This window comes from Odontesthes bonariensis, chromosome 19 (assembly GCF_027942865.1).
Source record: "Odontesthes bonariensis isolate fOdoBon6 chromosome 19, fOdoBon6.hap1, whole genome shotgun sequence".
Taxonomy (NCBI): Eukaryota; Metazoa; Chordata; class Actinopteri; order Atheriniformes; family Atherinopsidae; genus Odontesthes; species Odontesthes bonariensis.
This window is the reverse complement of record NC_134524.1, coordinates 23,114,648-23,132,369: the sequence shown is the minus strand read 5'-3', so window position 1 is coordinate 23,132,369 and position 17,722 is coordinate 23,114,648. Positions and strand designations below refer to the sequence as shown.

General features: G+C 44.0%; 1 protein-coding gene across 3 annotated transcripts in view; it reads right to left on the bottom strand.

Moving 5' to 3' along the window:
• Positions 1–292: 292 nt before the first annotated feature.
• The window catches only part of col4a6 (collagen, type IV, alpha 6), a 152,040-nt gene continuing 134,610 nt past the window's right edge, over positions 293–17,722 (bottom strand). For all 3 annotated transcript variants that reach the window (XM_075451428.1, XM_075451427.1, XM_075451429.1), the window contains 20 exons: positions 17,097–17,255; positions 13,664–13,834; positions 13,432–13,575; positions 13,202–13,324; positions 12,305–12,486; positions 12,143–12,206; positions 11,958–12,032; positions 11,644–11,751; positions 11,396–11,503; positions 11,225–11,296; positions 10,494–10,613; positions 10,291–10,407; positions 8,448–8,609; positions 8,245–8,343; positions 7,912–8,064; positions 7,412–7,528; positions 4,501–4,692; positions 4,205–4,376; positions 4,010–4,124; positions 293–3,253 (listed from right to left, as the gene is read on the bottom strand). In XM_075451428.1, the coding sequence (XP_075307543.1) occupies positions 2,993–3,253; positions 4,010–4,124; positions 4,205–4,376; positions 4,501–4,692; positions 7,412–7,528; positions 7,912–8,064; positions 8,245–8,343; positions 8,448–8,609; positions 10,291–10,407; positions 10,494–10,613; positions 11,225–11,296; positions 11,396–11,503; positions 11,644–11,751; positions 11,958–12,032; positions 12,143–12,206; positions 12,305–12,486; positions 13,202–13,324; positions 13,432–13,575; positions 13,664–13,834; positions 17,097–17,255 (2,714 nt within the window). In that variant the 3' untranslated portion in view covers positions 293–2,992. The remainder of the gene's footprint in view (positions 3,254–4,009; positions 4,125–4,204; positions 4,377–4,500; positions 4,693–7,411; positions 7,529–7,911; positions 8,065–8,244; positions 8,344–8,447; positions 8,610–10,290; positions 10,408–10,493; positions 10,614–11,224; positions 11,297–11,395; positions 11,504–11,643; positions 11,752–11,957; positions 12,033–12,142; positions 12,207–12,304; positions 12,487–13,201; positions 13,325–13,431; positions 13,576–13,663; positions 13,835–17,096; positions 17,256–17,722) is intronic.

The following is a 17,722-nucleotide window of genomic DNA, read 5'->3' as shown; positions in this document are numbered from 1 at the left end:
TACCATAAAAAAATAAAATAAATAAAAATTATATATATATATGTATATATATATATATATATATATAAACAATTAAAATATATATCATTTTTATTTTAAATTTAAGCAAACTATTACTTTACGGTCTCCAAACGTTTAATCAATTTTCAAGAATTTAGACATAAAACTTTGAATATCCTTGACATATTGAAAGAAATGAAGAGCATTCCTCGCTCTTTCATACTTTTGACATGCTCCCCACCACATCCCCTCACAGTAAACCTGAAACAAATAACAGCCGTGCGTTTCTCAGTCAGTTTTGAACCTTTATTCCAAAGTGTGTGAGCACAAAAAATACACAGTACTGTAACAGGCGCGTTATTACAATCTTTCGTGATGAATCCTCTTTGAGGAGAACTGTTTTTCCTTTCTTGCACACTTACAGGATGTTGGGTCGATATGACATTTGGTTCTGAAAGACGGGGTTAAGTCCGAGCAGGCGATAAAAACTAAGTCTGTTCAACCATCAGCGGTGAATATGTTCTCCATATAAAACATCCTAAAGACGACTTTTTTTTTTTTCTCTCATAAAATTGAATGTACACATTATCATCTTCCCATTCCCTCAGTAAATAAAACCAGAGGATAGTATCATGACTTAAGTCAAAATAATTACAGTCTAGATTACAAAAAAAAACGACAAATACAGACCAGAGCTAGAAAGGAAAAGAAAAATAAACTGAAAAAAAAACAGAAAAAGTAAAATGTCAGGGCTACCAGCAGAGAGACGTGCTAGACGCGAAGGTCATAGTGGTTACAAGTCATGCAGTAGCTTTCTGTCCCAAGATACAGGGGACAGTTTCGCTCAGTTTCAAACCTTGGTCTTAATGGAAGAACTGATCAGTTCTGAATATGTCTTTAGATATGTTTGCAAATACGTTTCTTCCTTTACTCGAGGACAGCATAAAGACACGGGATACATTATTCTTTGAGGAGCCAACAGCGTAATGAACCTCTGCTCTAAAATGTCTTTCTGGGAAATACAGTTAAGTTCTATGTACAGCAATAATTATAATCTCTCAGAGTGTGTGTGTGCTCTGTTTCCCGTTGCGGATTGAGGAGTGAACGAAGGTTGTCAAAAGAGCGATTTAAAAATACTAGTTTGGTCACAACGTGATGAAGGCCTGCGCGAGCGGAGACGGAAAAGAATGGCCCTTTTCCTTGACTTGCTTGTTGCTTGAACTCGTTTCGAGTTCACATCAGTGCAGTGTCAGTAATTTGTTCTTATCTACAACTGTCGCAGGGATTCTGTTTAAGGCGTTTGGAGTAAAAGTGCGAGAGAGAGAGAGAGAGAGAGAGAGTTTTTTATTTGCGCAGAGTTAAGTAAGTATCGATCTCCAAGCGTCGCAGCATCGTCAAAAATCACAGGCACTGGAAGCGTGAAAAAATGCAAACATAAAACTCGTAGTTTTGCACTTTTTTTACGGGTCGATCGTATTGTTGGTTGATTGAGTGTTTCTCCAAGTTTCCTCCAACAAATGCTGGAAAGCAGAAGCTTCATTGAGGTTTGCTGACGTATTTTTATGAAAAAAGAGCTTGTAAAAAAAAGCTTGATTTAGTCTGACACGGGAACCTAATTTTCTTGTCTGTTTTTGACATTCCACTGAACTGAGGTGGAGGTGAGCTGCAGTTTTGCTTGTCCGTCCGTCCGTCTGTCTGGAAGCAAGCACGTGCCCTGAAACTTTTTCCGGCTGCATATGAACGCACAGACGTCCACACGGACGTCCACACGGACGTCCTCGTAGAGCCGACTCTTTGCCAGCTTCTGAGTAGTAGTAACTCTGGAAAATGACGTGAATGTAGCAGGCATTCCTCCGGAGTATTATGTCCTCCGGAGCTGCTGCTCCTTCCTATAATTTTATGCTGGCCTGTGATATTTGCTTTAACAATAGTTTTTTTTGTTAATATTTGATTTAATTTGTTCATTTTTCCTCACTTAATCTCTCTTTAACTCCGATTTGTGATTATTAGGTTTGCCTTTAATGGAAGTCTGCAGTCACAGCATTTCCTCAGTTGCTCAGTCTCTTGTATGTAGTCCTTGGGGTTGGAGGCGGGAGGGGGGGCAGTTGGAGGGTATGGCGAGGCTGGGGGTGTGTGTGTGTGTGTGTGTGTCATTTTATCGTGTTGTGGGTGAGTTTGTGGGAAAAGTGCTCTACGAATAAAGTCTGACTGATATCGGGGCACATGCCGCACTCTCTGGCTAATTGAGTTCCATACCCAGCAAATTTCATGTGTACCAAATTCATGCAAAATCACCACTATGTATATAAAAGCCTCTTATCGGTGACGTCTTTTAGCATCGCATAAACTGTAACATTAAACCCAAGGAAAAGGGGCCATTTTGGTACCACTGGGAGCTTGAACCAGGATCATTAAGGCTAACGTCGATTTCAGTTCAACCAGTTCAGAGAAGAATGTTTAGACTTTAAATTCCAACCACAACATGCGACTTTGCTGTCTGAACTGAGCCAAGCAGATGTCACAGGTGGCACTGTGTGTGTGTGTGTGTGTGTGTGTGTGTGTGTGTGTGTGTGTGTGTGTGTGTGCGTGAGCGGTACAGTGCTTTCCAAAATGGTGGCACTCTCCGAGGTAGCCGAGAATGATTCTCGCCAAAAAGCCGTAACGAGAAAACAAAATACAATAAACACAAACATTAACAATAGCACCATTGTCAGTGATTATCTAGAGAAGAGCAATAAGACCGGAACCGTTCTCCTTCTGATTCTTCCCTCCGGCTTCTTCCTTTAGTACGCCATCGGTTCCTACGGGGGATTAAAAAAACGAGGCTGCTGTTGCTCGGCTCAATTCTGAAACCATCAGTGAAGCAGGAGAGGGGCTCATTTTCAGTCAAACACAAGTTCTTGTTCTCCGTCATCGACACCTTTCTTCTTCCTTGAAGTGGATCAAACTCCCGATGTTTCCCTCCACCCTTCCACCCGGCACCTTCCGCCTACTACAAGAGCTTGCTGCACACCTGGCAGCGGCTGACTCGGGAGCGCTCCAGGCCTCCTTTCAGGGTTTCCTGAACTGGCGAGAAGGCAAACTCCCGTGTGAGATCGACGGTGGTCAGCCAGAAGCTGTACTTATTGGCGAAGTAGTGGCAGGTGCCCTTGGCCCCGTTGCACTCGATGAACGGAGTCGCGCGGAAATCCTCCAAGCAGGAGCCCGGAGACACCAAGGACTGACCGCCGCCCTCGGCGCCGGCTGCCGTGTGCTGCGGAGGAGAGGAGGGAATCATTATCAGCACATTGTCAGCAGATTTATGTAACCCTAACCCTAACCCACAAGGGCCCAAAGCCCTAACCCTAAGTCCACCACTCCAAGCCACATTTTGAAAATATTAATGTTCAAATATTAATTTTGATTATTTTGATCATTTTTCCCAAAAAAACAAATTAGACCCACTACCTCCCTGGTTATAACCTTCCCTCCCAAATACCCTAAACATAAGGGGTCACAGGGTCTAAAACCCTGACCCTAAGTCCACGACTCCAAGCTACTTTTTGAAATATTAATTCCTATAACTTTAATAATTCTTCCAAGAAAACAAATGAGACCCACTACGTCCCTTTATTCTACTCTATATTACTATATTACTCTAGATATTAATGTACAAAACGGTGATAAAGATTAAACAAGTGGTTTCCAACCTTTCTGATGTCCATAAAGACGCAGTGTGGTTAGAGTTTGAGTACATTTCCAGATAATTCAATGTTTCACAAAAAAAACAAAAAACATTAGTGAATCAGTCCAAAAGCTAAAATCCAACCTGGAATGAATTCAAATCTTCATCAATGGGCGAGGAAATTGGAGCTAGAAGTGTCTCTGTGTATAAAACCGTGTAAAACGTTGTTCAAACCACATCCACCATCAGCTGCACCAGCAGTAAAATGCTGCTTAAACGCTCATTTTGATACCGACAACCACGATCTTGATAGTTGTTTGCAAGAAGCAGTCGTGTAAAACCTACCATTAAGAAAGAGTATCCTATCCAGAGACTCCTCCAGCCGGGGGGGCAGGTGGGGATGCTCAGGTCCTGGCTGTGGACCGCCACAGCCTGAGACGGAGCCTCACAAACTGAACACCTGCATTGGTCACACAACAAGGTTAGAGGTCACGTACATGCGTGCGCGTGCTTATGGGTGCACGGCTCGACTTTCAGTACCGGCTGATGTAAGGCTGTATCTGCTCCTCGGCCACAGGCATCATGGGGATTGGGGCGGTCGTGGAGAGCCAGTAGGATTTGTCGTTGCGGCTGGCGTAGTAGCAGACCTCGTTGGGGGAGCAGTAGAGGAAGGGGATGGTGCTGAATCTGGGGAGGCACGAGCCCGGCTGACCTGTAGAGACACGCTGCGGTTACTATGGATACAGTGGGTATCACAGTCGAAGTATCCACCAAAAGCTGTCTCTTTTCATGGGATTTTTTTATGTCAGGAGATGATTTTGGCCATGTTTCCATACCAAGGTCTTGGTTGTGTGCCTTCTCCTGTCCCTCGACGTACAGCAGGCTGTATCCGTCCCAGAGTTTGTCCATGCCCTGCGGACACATGGGAACCTGGGAGTTCTGGCTGTGCTTCACAAGAGTGTAGCCAATGCTGACACTGCGGCCCACGCCGCCGGGGATACCCGGGCGGCCGACGGCACCAGGGGAACCTGAGGGAGGAGAAAGATGAGAAGAAACGTCAACAAAACGAGGCAGCAGGGTTTTCGTCCTTCTATGTTAGCCGTTAGAATCCCGGTGCTGTCGTGGGGAAATCTACGGGTCGGAATGTCCTCAGCAGATTCACTGTCAAGTGTTTTTGGGGTACTATGTAGTATTCTCTGCTTCGCTGTTAACAGACCACAAGACCTTCATGTGAAAATTGCAGGTGTTCTTATTCATTCAAAGTAGATGCCTTCCACTTTCTGGAAGTCTGAGTTTGAAAAGTGACAAACCAACTTCATATATTTTCTAACACGTAAGTGCAGATATCCAGAAGAAAAAGAAACCGTTCAGAGCAGAGGAGGTTTTACAGATCATGGGAAGTGGCTCTGCTCCAAAAACGTGCACAGCATAGGTTTTTTTTTTTTTAGTTTTAACACTGTAAATTATTTCTGAGTGTAAATGCAAAACTCCAGCTTTTAGGACACAAAATCCACAGTTTCTTCTGAGCTACAGAAGCTAACGGAGTTCGCACCCCTGCCTGGATGCACTCTGTGAAGAGACGGTGCTTCACTCAGTCAGCGGGGTTACATGACACTGAAAGGATTGGATTATTGGCTAAATTAGCTCCAGTAGCTCGCTTCGGCTCGGCGCGCTATTGCGTGTTTCCACTAGCACGCCGTACCTGCAACCGGGACGATTTTCCGTATCACCTCAGCCCTGGTTCCAAGCGGGCTGAAGCGTTACTAAAACGTGACGTCAGCCGACTGCCTTCCACTGATTGGGCGATGAGTGTCGTCACTGGAAGCGTCATAACGCGGATAATAAAAGCTAGCGTTAGCAACCGTTAGCTTACCTCCAAACGTCGTCTTTTTGAAGCTCGCAACAAAACTCTCCGGTACTTTTCAATACTGTTTTGTCTGGCGGCCAGGAGTCATCTCTGGCTCTCTTCTCTTGCCTTCTTTGCGACAAAAAGCCACAGGGTGAGCAGCAACACGCGCAGCCGTGTTACGACGACCCCGCCCACGTCGAGGAGGCACGAAGTATACTCGTTTGTAATGGAAACACAACCAAACCGAGCCGTGGCGAGCAATGAAAAAGCGCCATAAGACTTAGTTGCTCCTTATTTGAGCAAGGTTATTTATCCTTGGATATATGGCGGTGAATGAATCGGATCAGAGGCACAAAACATGTCATACTCTGATAGGTGGCGCTGTGCCCATTTCAACTATTGCTAACAGAGCCACCTCCAGTTGACCGCTTCAACACCACCAACAAGAACAAACTCAGGCATTCGAGAAAATGGCGAATGAAGAGTAAGATGAAGCTACGTCCCTCTACATTTGGTTTGTGATGAGCTGCTTATTGCACAAACACGATGCACAATGGCGCATTCTCCATCGCGTTGTTTGTTTCTTTCCGACGGCGACGGCAACAGTAATATCGTCTCTTCCGACTTCTGGTTCACGACCCCGGGAAAAAATCGCGAGCATGCGCAGAACGCAAAGTCTAATTCACCACGTGCTTCACCCGTCTACATGCACGTTTAATTTTACTTTCAACCGAGTTATCTCGGCGTCTTAATCCGATCCAATTTCTCGTCAGATTAAGGTGTCGACATGCACTTAATAACTCAATCTTATTGTAATTTAGTTAATTATCCGATCCTTTCAGGGTCATTTCACCCCACTGACTGATGTAGCTCGGACAACAAAGGTGCCAGCTTGCAGTGTTCATTTTAGACGGGAGGATTATGTACCAGGACATTTTATCAGAGTTTCAGAAGCTGGTAGAACTGTGTGCTGACAGACTGTGTTGCTAGCACACTTAGCAGTTCGCTCTATGCCACAGCTTCTAGTGTATATCTCCACTGTGCATCGGTGTAGGAAACCAAAGGCCGGAATGCTGAGACACAGCTTGCCAGAGACAGGAGTCCTACTTTTCTACTTTTACAATTTGACATTCCTTTCTATCTTAATTTAGCTCCCTCTCTCTGTCTGATGCCTGTGGCAGGGACTGGGAAACCTAGCTTTGCTTCTTTATAAAGTGTGGAACATAGCTAATAACCAACCAGCAGTTGGTTCAATCCTTGGGCATTAGGTTCTGGTTTTTGGTCCAGTTTAATACTGCAGAAGTAAATAACCACATATAGTTTTGGTACAATCTGGGATCTAATGGCAAATTTTACAGCACTGTGAAAAGAGCGTCAGCTAATTCGGCCGCACACTGGCTCCGTTCTCCACTGGTTCTGATCACACTCCGAATTAATTTCTCCCCCGATAGACAATATTACTCCGAATCATTTGTCGTTTCCAGGTCTTTTTTTTTAAAGCCTTTCAGACTCCCAATCATGAGGTCGTTCATCATGTAACTGAAAACCAAATTCGTTGAGGTATCAGAACTAATTTAATGGAAATGATTAACACTCAAAAATTGAATTCTATTTTTTGTCTATAGCCAACAAATGTGAGAGATAAAAAAAAAAAATCTATAAAACACAAACATACATTTTCCATAGCATTTCTGTGAGGTCAAGCACAATCTCCAGAACTACAACATCCTAAAAATATCGGCCTTTACAAATAATTGTAAGAGGGTACTGAATGTAACGGTATGAGGATGTAATCATTCAGTTTTTGTTAAGTTTTCCACCATTTTTCGTGGAAAATCTTTCTTTTCTTTTCTTACCGTTGGGCACAAGACTGGTAACAAAACAGACAGAAGACTGACCTTGGTCTCCATTCGGTCCAAGGAAACCAGGGGGTCCAGGTTCGCCAATGGTCCCAGGAGAACCGGGAAATCCAGTCCCGCCAAGCTTACCCGGTATACCCGAACGACCTTTTGGACCTGAAGCAGGAGAATAAGGTGCACGCAGCTACTTATTTGCATTTCCTTTAATTAACCTTGTCATTCAAAAGAAATGACTAAGTGTGTACGGACTTTTTAACCAGTACTCTAAGACTAATGGCCAAATGCAGCGAAATCTGCCACGCAGCACCCTCAAAATTCAAGAATCAGGAAGTTATATTTGATCTATTTAATCTGTGCAAAAACAGAAAAGTGCAGCTTCATATTTAGGTACTTTTCTTTGAGGTAAGTGTAACTTCTTCTATCTAATGGACGTATCTGAGAGCAGCATTATTATTCTTACAAATATCTTCTCATTAGCGGAAGCCACAGGGATGGGATTTAGAAGCAAGGAGGAGAAAGTGACTGGTGTAATTACACACCTGGACGTCCAGGAAAGCCAGGCCGACCGGGCTCCCCAGGGAAACCAGGATCTCCCGTTTCACCGGTCGGACCGATACGTCCACGTATTTCGGTATAGTCTACAGGAGGTCCTGGCATGGGGACTCCGGGTTGACCCTTTGCCCCTTGTTTCCCTGGAGAGGAGGGGTACAGAGAAAGTGAGAAAGACAAGGGACAGAAGAGCACAACACATTTGTTAGTGGCAAAAAAAAAAGGGACAACCGTGGTGTGTGTGCGAGTGAAATATGGCAGGGAGAAATTAACAGTCACATCCTCGGCCATCACAATACACTTAATGTGGAAAAAATCCCTACCCGATGTTCCTTGTTGTCCTGGGTTCCCAGAGTAACCGAGGTCACCAACAAAACCCTTAGGACCGGGAGACCCACTGAAACCAGTGTCACCCCGAATTCCTGAGAAGCAGAAAAGCAATCCTTTAGTTTGTATTGCACCTTTGGGTAAAAACACGCACACTGTATCCTTGGTTCATGTCATAATTGTTGGGCTCCAACCCAACCTTTGAAACCGGGGCTGCCGGTGGATCCGGGGCCTGCGGGAAATCCTGGATCTCCCTTTTCACCGGGGGATCCTGGGAAACCTGGGAGCCCAGGGTCACCACGGTCTCCCTGGGCTGTGCCTGGACCAGGTGGCCCGACAGGACCCGGAGGTCCTTGTAAACCTGGAGGAGTGAAGAGAATGTTATAAAGTGAAGGGGGGAGGGGAGAAAAAAAAAAACTTCCAGAAACCATTGTCTGTAAACACAGCTCACCGTGCCATCCACGAATGCAGGTTTAAGCTCTGTCATGCAGAGAAGAAGCCAAATGTGGACATGACCCTCATTTTAAAAAGAAACTGTTCTCTGGTCAGATAAACTAAAAATATTGAATCATTTTTGGAATTCAAGGTTGCTGCATCCTCTGGACTAAAGTGGAGAAGGATCCTCCAGTTTGCTATCAACGCTCAGATCAGAGATGCTATGGGGGTGCATAAATACCTATGAAACTGTTAACTTGCACATCTGGAAAGGCAACATCGATTCTGAAAGGTTTCTACAGGTTTTAGAGCAGCATATGGTCCCGTCTAGGGGAAGTCTTTTTCAGGGAAGGCCTTGCATATTTCAGCAAGACAACGCTAAACCACAAACCGCATCTATTACAACAGTAGTATCTATTGTAGTAGGAGAGTCCCGGTGCAGGACTGGCCTGCCTACAGTCCAGAAACACAAAAGACTAGAAAGAAGCGCCAGGACTGTCGAGCTGCTGGAAATCCTTTATAAGACAAGAATGGGGCAACATTCTTCCCCCAAAGGTCCAGCAACTGCTCTCCTCAGTTCCTTAGGCCCCATCCAAATTTTTATTGAGATGTCCTGCTGATGAATTATGTGTCACTTTCAACATGTTCTGTTGTGAATAAACTTTTGGTTGATGAAATTTGCAAATAATTGCAATCGAAGGGTGGAATGCCCTCTCCGGGTCGGGAATGAGATCCTTCCCCAAGTGGAGGAGTTCAAGTATCTCGGGGTCTTGTTCACGAGTGAGGGACGAATGGAGCAGGAGATTGACAGACGGATCGGTGCGGCGTCTGCAGTGATGCGGGCTCTGCACCGGCCCGTCGTGGTGAAGAAGGAGCTGAGCCAGAAGGCGAAGCTCTCGATTTACCGGTCAATCTATGTTCCTACCCTCACCTATGGTCACGAGCTGTGGGTAGTGACCGAAAGAACGAGATCGCGAATACAAGCGGCCGAAATGAGTTTCCTCCGCAGGGTGTCTGGGCTCTCCCTTAGAGATAGGGTGAGAAGCTCGGTCATCCGGGAGGGGCTCGGAGTAGAACCGCTGCTCCTCCGCATCGAGAGGAGTCAGATGAGGTGGCTCGGGCATCTAGTGAGAATGCCTCCTGGACGCCTCCCCGGTGAGGTGTTCCGGGCCCGTCCCACTGGGAGGAGGCCCCGGGGAAGACCCAGGACACGTTGGAGAGACTATGTCTCTCGGCTGGCCTGGGAACGCCTCGGGGTCCCCCCAGAAGAGCTGGAGGAAGTGGCCGGAGACAGGGACGTCTGGGTCTCTTTGCTCAAGCTGCTGCCCCCGCGACCCGATCCCCGGACCAGCGGAAGATGATGGATGGATGGATGGATGGATGGTTTTGATGCTGTCTGTTGGTTTTCCCTGAGCTAGGCAATTTTTTTTTCTAATTGGTTCTGTATAAGTTTTGGAATTTATTGAATTGTTTTGACATTGAAATTGGGTGATTTGGCGCTAAATAAATGAAACTGAATTGAATTGAATGGAACTGAATTACATTCTGTTTTTCATTTACATTTTACAAAGCATCCAAACTTTTTTTGGAGTTGGGGTTTTATTTACCATATTCTCCATCCAGTCCAGGGAGGCCGGGGTCTCCCAAGGGTCCAACAACACTTGATTCCAGGGTGGGACCAGGAGGTCCAGCCCGGCCTGGGAACCCTGGGAGTCCAAAGCCACCTGATAAGAAAAAAAAAAAAGAAAAAAAAAAAGTCATGACCGATCCTAATCTGATTATTTTTTAACTTACCGGAATTCCAGCTCACCTGGCTCTCCTCTATCTCCCTTTTGTCCTGGGAAACCTTGTATTCCAGGGTAGGACACGCCTCTCTCTCCCTTCACCCCTTTAAATCCAGGAGCGCCAGGGCGACCTCCTGCACTCCCACCTGGACACAGATATCACAGAAAGTTTGACAACAGTTAAATCTTCAACAACTGCAAGAGACCTTTCATTTCCATGAAAGCAATAAAACCTAGATCTTTGATTTAACATTTATTTGATAGACACACAGAAAAGCATTTCCAGTGTTTTCACTGACCAGCTTCATTGTATTTAGAAAATATAACAAGCCAAGAGAACAAAGAGAGACTGAAAAAGGTATAGAATATAAGGTTCATTCATAAAAGGAGCGTCAACCACAGACTTAGTCTTTCCAAGCAAAAGTGGGTTGTGGCTCACAACTGTGAGCATAACTCTGCCAGAGAATCATCAAAAAGTCCCTGAAGAAATATTTCTCAATACAAGATCAAATTCTAGAATTGTTTGTATTTTCTGAATAAAGGGAAGTCGGTCAGTGGAGACACTAAAAACCTTTCCCTATGGACGTGACTGTAAAGTGGCCATTATACATTTTGGCCAGTGCGAGCCATTTACAAGGTGATCTTTAGTGTATTTGTTTTGGCAGGACAGGCATAACACAGCTCAAAGGTAAACTTCCTGTTCACAAAGAACGTTATGACCATGAGAGGCAGCTGCTGTGTGAGTCATGGTTCTTGCCTGGGGTTCCAGGGAGGCCTTTTGGTCCACCGAGGCCGTTAAGTCCATCTAAACCAGGCATTCCAGGCAAACCTGGGAAAACACAACATTATGAGTGTAAAAAAAACCCCAAAAAACCATGCAGGCTTAGCTTAATTTCTTACCAATTATTCTTTTTTTTTTTCCACAAACCTTTGATTCCAGGCCCTCCAGGACCTCCAGGCAGACCAGGAAACCCATCTGAACCTCTTATTCCGGGCAATCCAGGCAGACCCTTTTGTCCAGGGAAACCGGGGGAACCTGCAATCCAGATCAAGTAAATGTCAAGATGCGATCGTGGTTCTTTATCAACTCCCGAAGATGTTGTGAATAAAAAAAAAAAAGAAAAAAACCCAACAAGAGATCAACTTCATCAGTTTGTCCTTGGCTTCGTCTCTCACCCATTATTCCAGGCCGTCCTGCTTCGCCAATACCACCTTTTATTCCAGAATAACCTGGATTTCCTGAAAAGCCGTTGTCGCCGGGGGCGCCATCATTGCCTCGGCCACCTGAGATGGAAGAATCAGTCTGCTATGTAACACATCCTTTGATATATCCCACTATTACCAATCCCAAACTTCCTTGTTCCTTCACCACATCAGTTACAGTTTTAAACCATCTTTTATTCGGTCAAAAGCAGTTAACAAGAGCAAATGTTCGTCATTCCAGGGGACTGGAATTCTTGCTTTACATGACGAAGCACAGTGAACCTTACCTGGGAAGCCCGATTCTCCTGGCTGGCCTCTGGCTCCTGGTCTTCCAGGATAACCATAAGTATCTCCAGGTTGACCTAAGCAACAAAATGATTCATCGCACGTGATTCATTCACAAGGGTGAACTTCTATGCTCAAGTCTGACGGAGCATAAAAAGGTTGAAGGGAGCTGGGTATTCACGCTCACCTTTGGCACCAGGTCGACCAGATTCTCCAGGATAACCCGAGACACCAGGTGTGCCATCATCCCCCTTAAGAAAAACAAAAACAAACAAAACATATGAACTTAAATCTCATCATTCCAACTTGTTTCATATTTGCACATGGAATATGCGCGCGAGTTTCTCACCCTTGGTCCCATCATGCCGGGGAATCCCATGATTCCACCTTCTCCCTTTGGTCCAGGGGACCCCTGGAGTCCGGGCTGCCCGGGAAACCCTGGCTGTCCAGGCTGTCCTTTACTCAGTTCTGGGAAACCAGGACGTCCAGGCACACCCTGACGACCAGGAGGACCTGGCAGACCCTTGTCACCTGAAAACCAGATGATCGGGTGGGGGGTAACACGTGCAACATGTGCGTCACTGACTATGTTACGCGAGCAAGACAAATTCCAGTGGTTTACCACAGCAATGGGAAACGACAACTTTAACAGGAGACTATTGGTAAGCACGGTTTAGAGGTAGTTTTATTTAATTCAAGGACTTCTATCTTCATATGTCTTATGACACGTTCTGACCTGTATTATTACAGGCTGAACTACTGAACAGTGTAAATTGGGAAAATTTGTTCCACTGTGACATTGTTAAAAAAAACACATGGAAACGTCAGCCAGATGAGTCAATCACTGAATTAATACAGGACACATAAATACATCACGAGTGGTTTGCAAAATGAGCGTTCGAACCGTTGATCTGTATTCAACGTTTTGATGGGAAAACTTTTTTTTTAACTTTTATTTTAAACAAGCCCTTCAAGCATTGGGTCACTTTTTCCAAATCACTGGTTAATGGCTGATCTGGGATCAACTAAAAATTCTTAAAAACCTTGCTCGTGAAGATATCCATGTGCTAAACATTAAAGTCTTTGACAGATCTTCCTATATATTGACATAGTGTCAAATCTGTAAGTGGAGAAATAAGTAACATGTATACCCATATTTTTATGCTGCTGGGATATGGATTTACTGCACTGTCAAATGATAGTAAAACGGTAAAAAAAAGTAAAATAAAAGAGGTAACTGTGCTACCTCTGGGTCCGGTGAAGCCAGAATAGCCACTGGGTCCAGGATTTCCTGGGTCTCCTTTCTCCCCAAGAGCCGTTCCAGAAGGAAAAGCAGGTAATCCCGGAGAACCAGGCAATCCTCTGTCACCTGCAAAAATAAAAGCATGTGGGTGGATTCGTAACATCATCATCCAAAAGCTAAGCACTGATTCTGAACTGAGGTGCCACCACCCTGTTTCCTATTCTGAACTCTACCTTTCAATCCAGTGAATCCAGGTCTGCCAAAAGATCCGTCTCTCCCAGACCCTCCAGGCTGACCTTTCTCTCCGGGAAATCCCGGCGTTCCAGGGCGACCTGGTAGTCCAGGGAAACCCATTGGTCCCGAGAAACCTCTTTCGCCTGAGGAAATCAACGGCAGATCAGAATGCTGAAAGTCGCTGTAAGGGGACACAAATAGGAACTGATGGAAGAGAGAGCTCTCGTTTACCCTTTCTTCCTGGTATTCCTGGGATCCCATCTCTAGTTCCCGGTCCTGGAGGTCCAGGGGGCCCCCTTGGCCCTGGCGTTCCAGGAATGCCGGAGAGCCCTGGGGTTCCTTTCATTCCCGCAGGCCCCGGGAAACCTGGATCTCCTCGGGCTCCTTTACGACCAGGGAAGCCTGGCGACGATGAACGGTGAGATGAGAACAGATGTGGTGGACGGACTTTTAAATCAAAATATGAGAAACAGTACTTGGGTTTCTATCTGACTAAAACCTGAGAGCAATAGGACTATATAGTGCAACTTATTCAGATTTGCAATATATAACGTGAAAACATCTGATTCTGAGTGACAAAAAGACGGCCTTACCTTGGTTTTTAATTGAAAAAAAGGACCTTACCTTCAGCATGTTTATGTTCATAATGATAATGATAGAAAACCATCTCAACAATGAATTTTTTTTCTTTTTTTTTTACATACATCGACACACAATCAAAGCAGACAATGAAATTTGTTTGCCTACATTGTTTGACAATCTCCATTAGGCTGCAGTAGCACTTAAAGGAGCAGGGGTGCCATCTAACAGATACAAGCACGATGTGGCTCATTTAGAGCATCCAGCGATTTGAAACGTTTACGAGAACAAGTCTGGAATCACACAGTTTTAGGGATTTGGAGTGCAATTCCAGACTGAATTAGCTAGGATCGACCACCTAAAGTTTTCCCGTAAAAAACAAAACAAAACATGCTAACCACTACTGCTCACATTCTTAAAAGTGGAACCCATTTTCAGCACATCTGTGCTGCAAAGGCGGAAGATGTCAGATCTGACGAAACTTGCCACCAGTGCAGGACCCTGGCGGGATGTGTTGAAAAATAGAAAAGTCCTTTTAAGAGTGTCAAAAAAAGCCTTCGAACTTGGCTCAGCAGGAGCCAAGTTCGAAGCATAGGCGCAGCAAAAACCCTCTTCAAACAAGCGCTTTCGCAGCAAAAATCATTAAAAAATCTGGTGCTGATTCAATGTCAAATTTAAACAGGGGTTAGTTCTGGCAGCGAAAAGAAAGCAAATGATCAACAGTCACATTTCCAGAGAAAACGTTTTGTTTCTGAAGCTCTCACAAAAAAGATATATATGTATATCTACATATATATCTATACTCTGAATGAGTCTTTAAGATGGGCGTGATGAACTAATTCCCCTCCAGCGGCACAGTTTTGTGTGTTTTACTACATTTTCTGGCGCACGCCTGCAAATAAACAACAAAGTTTGATGAAGGATTGGGATTTGAAGAGAGGTCCTCTCTGTTAACAAATGTGGAATGATGGGAATATACCAAAAAAAAGGCCATCTCAAAAAAGAGGAAATATGCACAGAAATATATATAAACAAATGAGAACACCTAAAGAGCAAATATGCAAATATATCAAATGAAAGAAAAAAAGGGATAAAAATAGATAAACAGACAGAAAAAAGGAAGAAAGAATGTAAAGAAAAGGAGTAATTTACATATAATACTTAGAAATAATATGCTTAAAAGTATATACATAAACACATACAGATATTTATGCACAAATAAAAGTTCAAGTCAACATGCTTTTAATGAACCTCTTGTGTTTATTGGTCCCTTTCAGTTCCACTTTTTACTGAAGCCCAGAGCGGACGTGGTACGTATAAACTTTTTTTTGATGGTTTTCTCGAGATAATGAGATAATAATATCGCTATCTCGAGAAAACAATGATAGTTTTTTTTCGAGATAACGAGTTAATTTATATTTTATATGTGTTTTATGTGTTCGCAATTTGTTTTTCTTGTAGAGATAACTTTCATATCAGCCCGCGTCGTTTAAGGAGACGGCCGGCTCGACTGCAGCGCAATAGGCGTTTACGCCTGAGTGATCCTGCTGATATAGTCAACTTCATCGGTAACCAGCTGAGGGGACCAGGCTGTCTCCATGGTTACCGAATGATGCACGAGAGGTTCCGTTATCGCTTTCTCGAGATAAATAACTCGTTATCTCGATAAAAAAACAAAATGCTTGTCACACCAGCGGGATTTACTTTGTGCACTTTCACAAGCAGAATTGTTACACAAACGCTCCACATTCCATGTTTCCATGACTCATATGCTACTTTATTCAGTTTTCCATGAAAGGGGGGTAAAAATGGGTACACCTTTGCCAGAAATACATATGAACACATATAAAATAAATGTGTATTTAAGTCCAGGTTGAAGACACACCTATTTTCAGCTGCATTTGAATAAAGCTCCAAATCTGAAGCTTGAGTTTCAAAACGTAATCACATTTTAACTACTGATTTTATCTGATTTTATCTATTGTTCTTATTTCTTTCTTTTTTGTTTAAAATTTAAATCATGCTTTTTATTTCTACTGTTTTAATGTCTCTGTAAAGCACTTTGAATCGCCCTGAGGTTGAATTGTGCTGTACAAATAAACTTGCCATGCCTATAAACAGGGGCGGACTGGGAAGAAAAAGTGGCCTCGAAAACCATCTGTAAATTATCTCGAGAAAACCATCAAACAAAAGTTTATACGTACCACGTCCGCTCTGGGCTTCCATAACTTTTACTCATCTCCAGTATTTACCTTTATAGTTCTACATTTATCCATTTATTTCTGTTCATATTTCCACATTTGTATACTTCAGAGATCCAAAGACCATGTGTTTTTTTTTTTGCATGTAGCAGGTTTAGTAAACTAACTGTTGCATGGTAACACGGCAGAGCTGAAAGCGGGAGGTGGGGGGGCCCCGTGACGTCCTAACACTGCGTGGATGGACGCTTGACTGCAGCACGATTAGACATGGAGTGATTAGACATGGAGCGCAGGTTGACGCCTTGAGGGAGGCAGCGGCTAAAGGTCTACTGCACAAACAGCAGGAAGCTGCAGGGAAGGAAGCTGCAGGGTGGAGCTCATGGAAGGAGAGACGGATGAAGGATGGGGGAGAGAGTGTCTCACCTTGACAGCCTACACCGAATGACCCAACACCAAGAAAAGGATGGAGGGATGAGAAGATGCATGGACATGATGGAGGAGGGTGTAGGAAGGAAGGAGGAAACGGGGAAGGGGGGAACAGAACAATAAAAAAAACAGAAGAGGACATTCTTTTGGGTGATGCAGAACTTGAATACACAAGAAAAAACAAAAAAAAAGGACATTCTGGTGGAGCATTGTGAGAGGAATATGATGGGAAACGAGAGGGGTGAACCAATGCTGACAAAAACAAATGGAGGGAATCAGAGGTGAAAAACGTCAGCCCAGTTGACATGAGATTATATTGGCGCTCTTTGAGTAAATAAACCTAAAGAGGAATCGATGTTCAGATATAATTAGACGTTATCGCTTGAAGATAAAATATGGAGGGTAAAAATCGACAAAACTAAACCGAAACTCGGGTAAGCTGAGCCTTTTTCTCTCACCTGGTGGTCCACTCGGTCCTTTGCTGCCGGGAAGTCCGGGCCGACCGGGGTAGGGTTCAGTTATTTCCCCTGGAAGTCCAGGAGGGCCAGTGATACCGGGGGCACCGTCCACGCCGCTCTCTCCCCTCAAGCCGGGGGAACCGAAGCCTCCATCGAGACCTAGTGGAAGAAAAACAAACAACAACAACAACATGTTTTTACTTTAATTACAGCTGCCTCTTACAGCTGAGATGATCAAATTAGAGATGCTCGATCTTAGCTAGTTGATTTCCAGTCATTCTGCCACACTGCATTTCTTCCACTCTATCCGACAGCCACACTTGTCTCCTCACGCTTCGGATTTTGATCAAATCAAATCAAATTTATTTGTACAGCACATTTCATGTACAAAACAATTCAAAGTGTTTTACATAAAATAAAAGCATTGCAGCAGGGAGTGGAAGAAGCATTAAAAATACATAAAATAATATAAAGAGAAACAAATAAAAATTATTTAAATGAATTTAAAAACAAGCAACAGTCCAGATAAATTAAAAGATACCGTGCAGATTTCATGCATAGACACATGAGAAAAACAAAGAAAAGGGTCAGCTTTTGACTTATAATGAATTGGCAAATGAATCCTT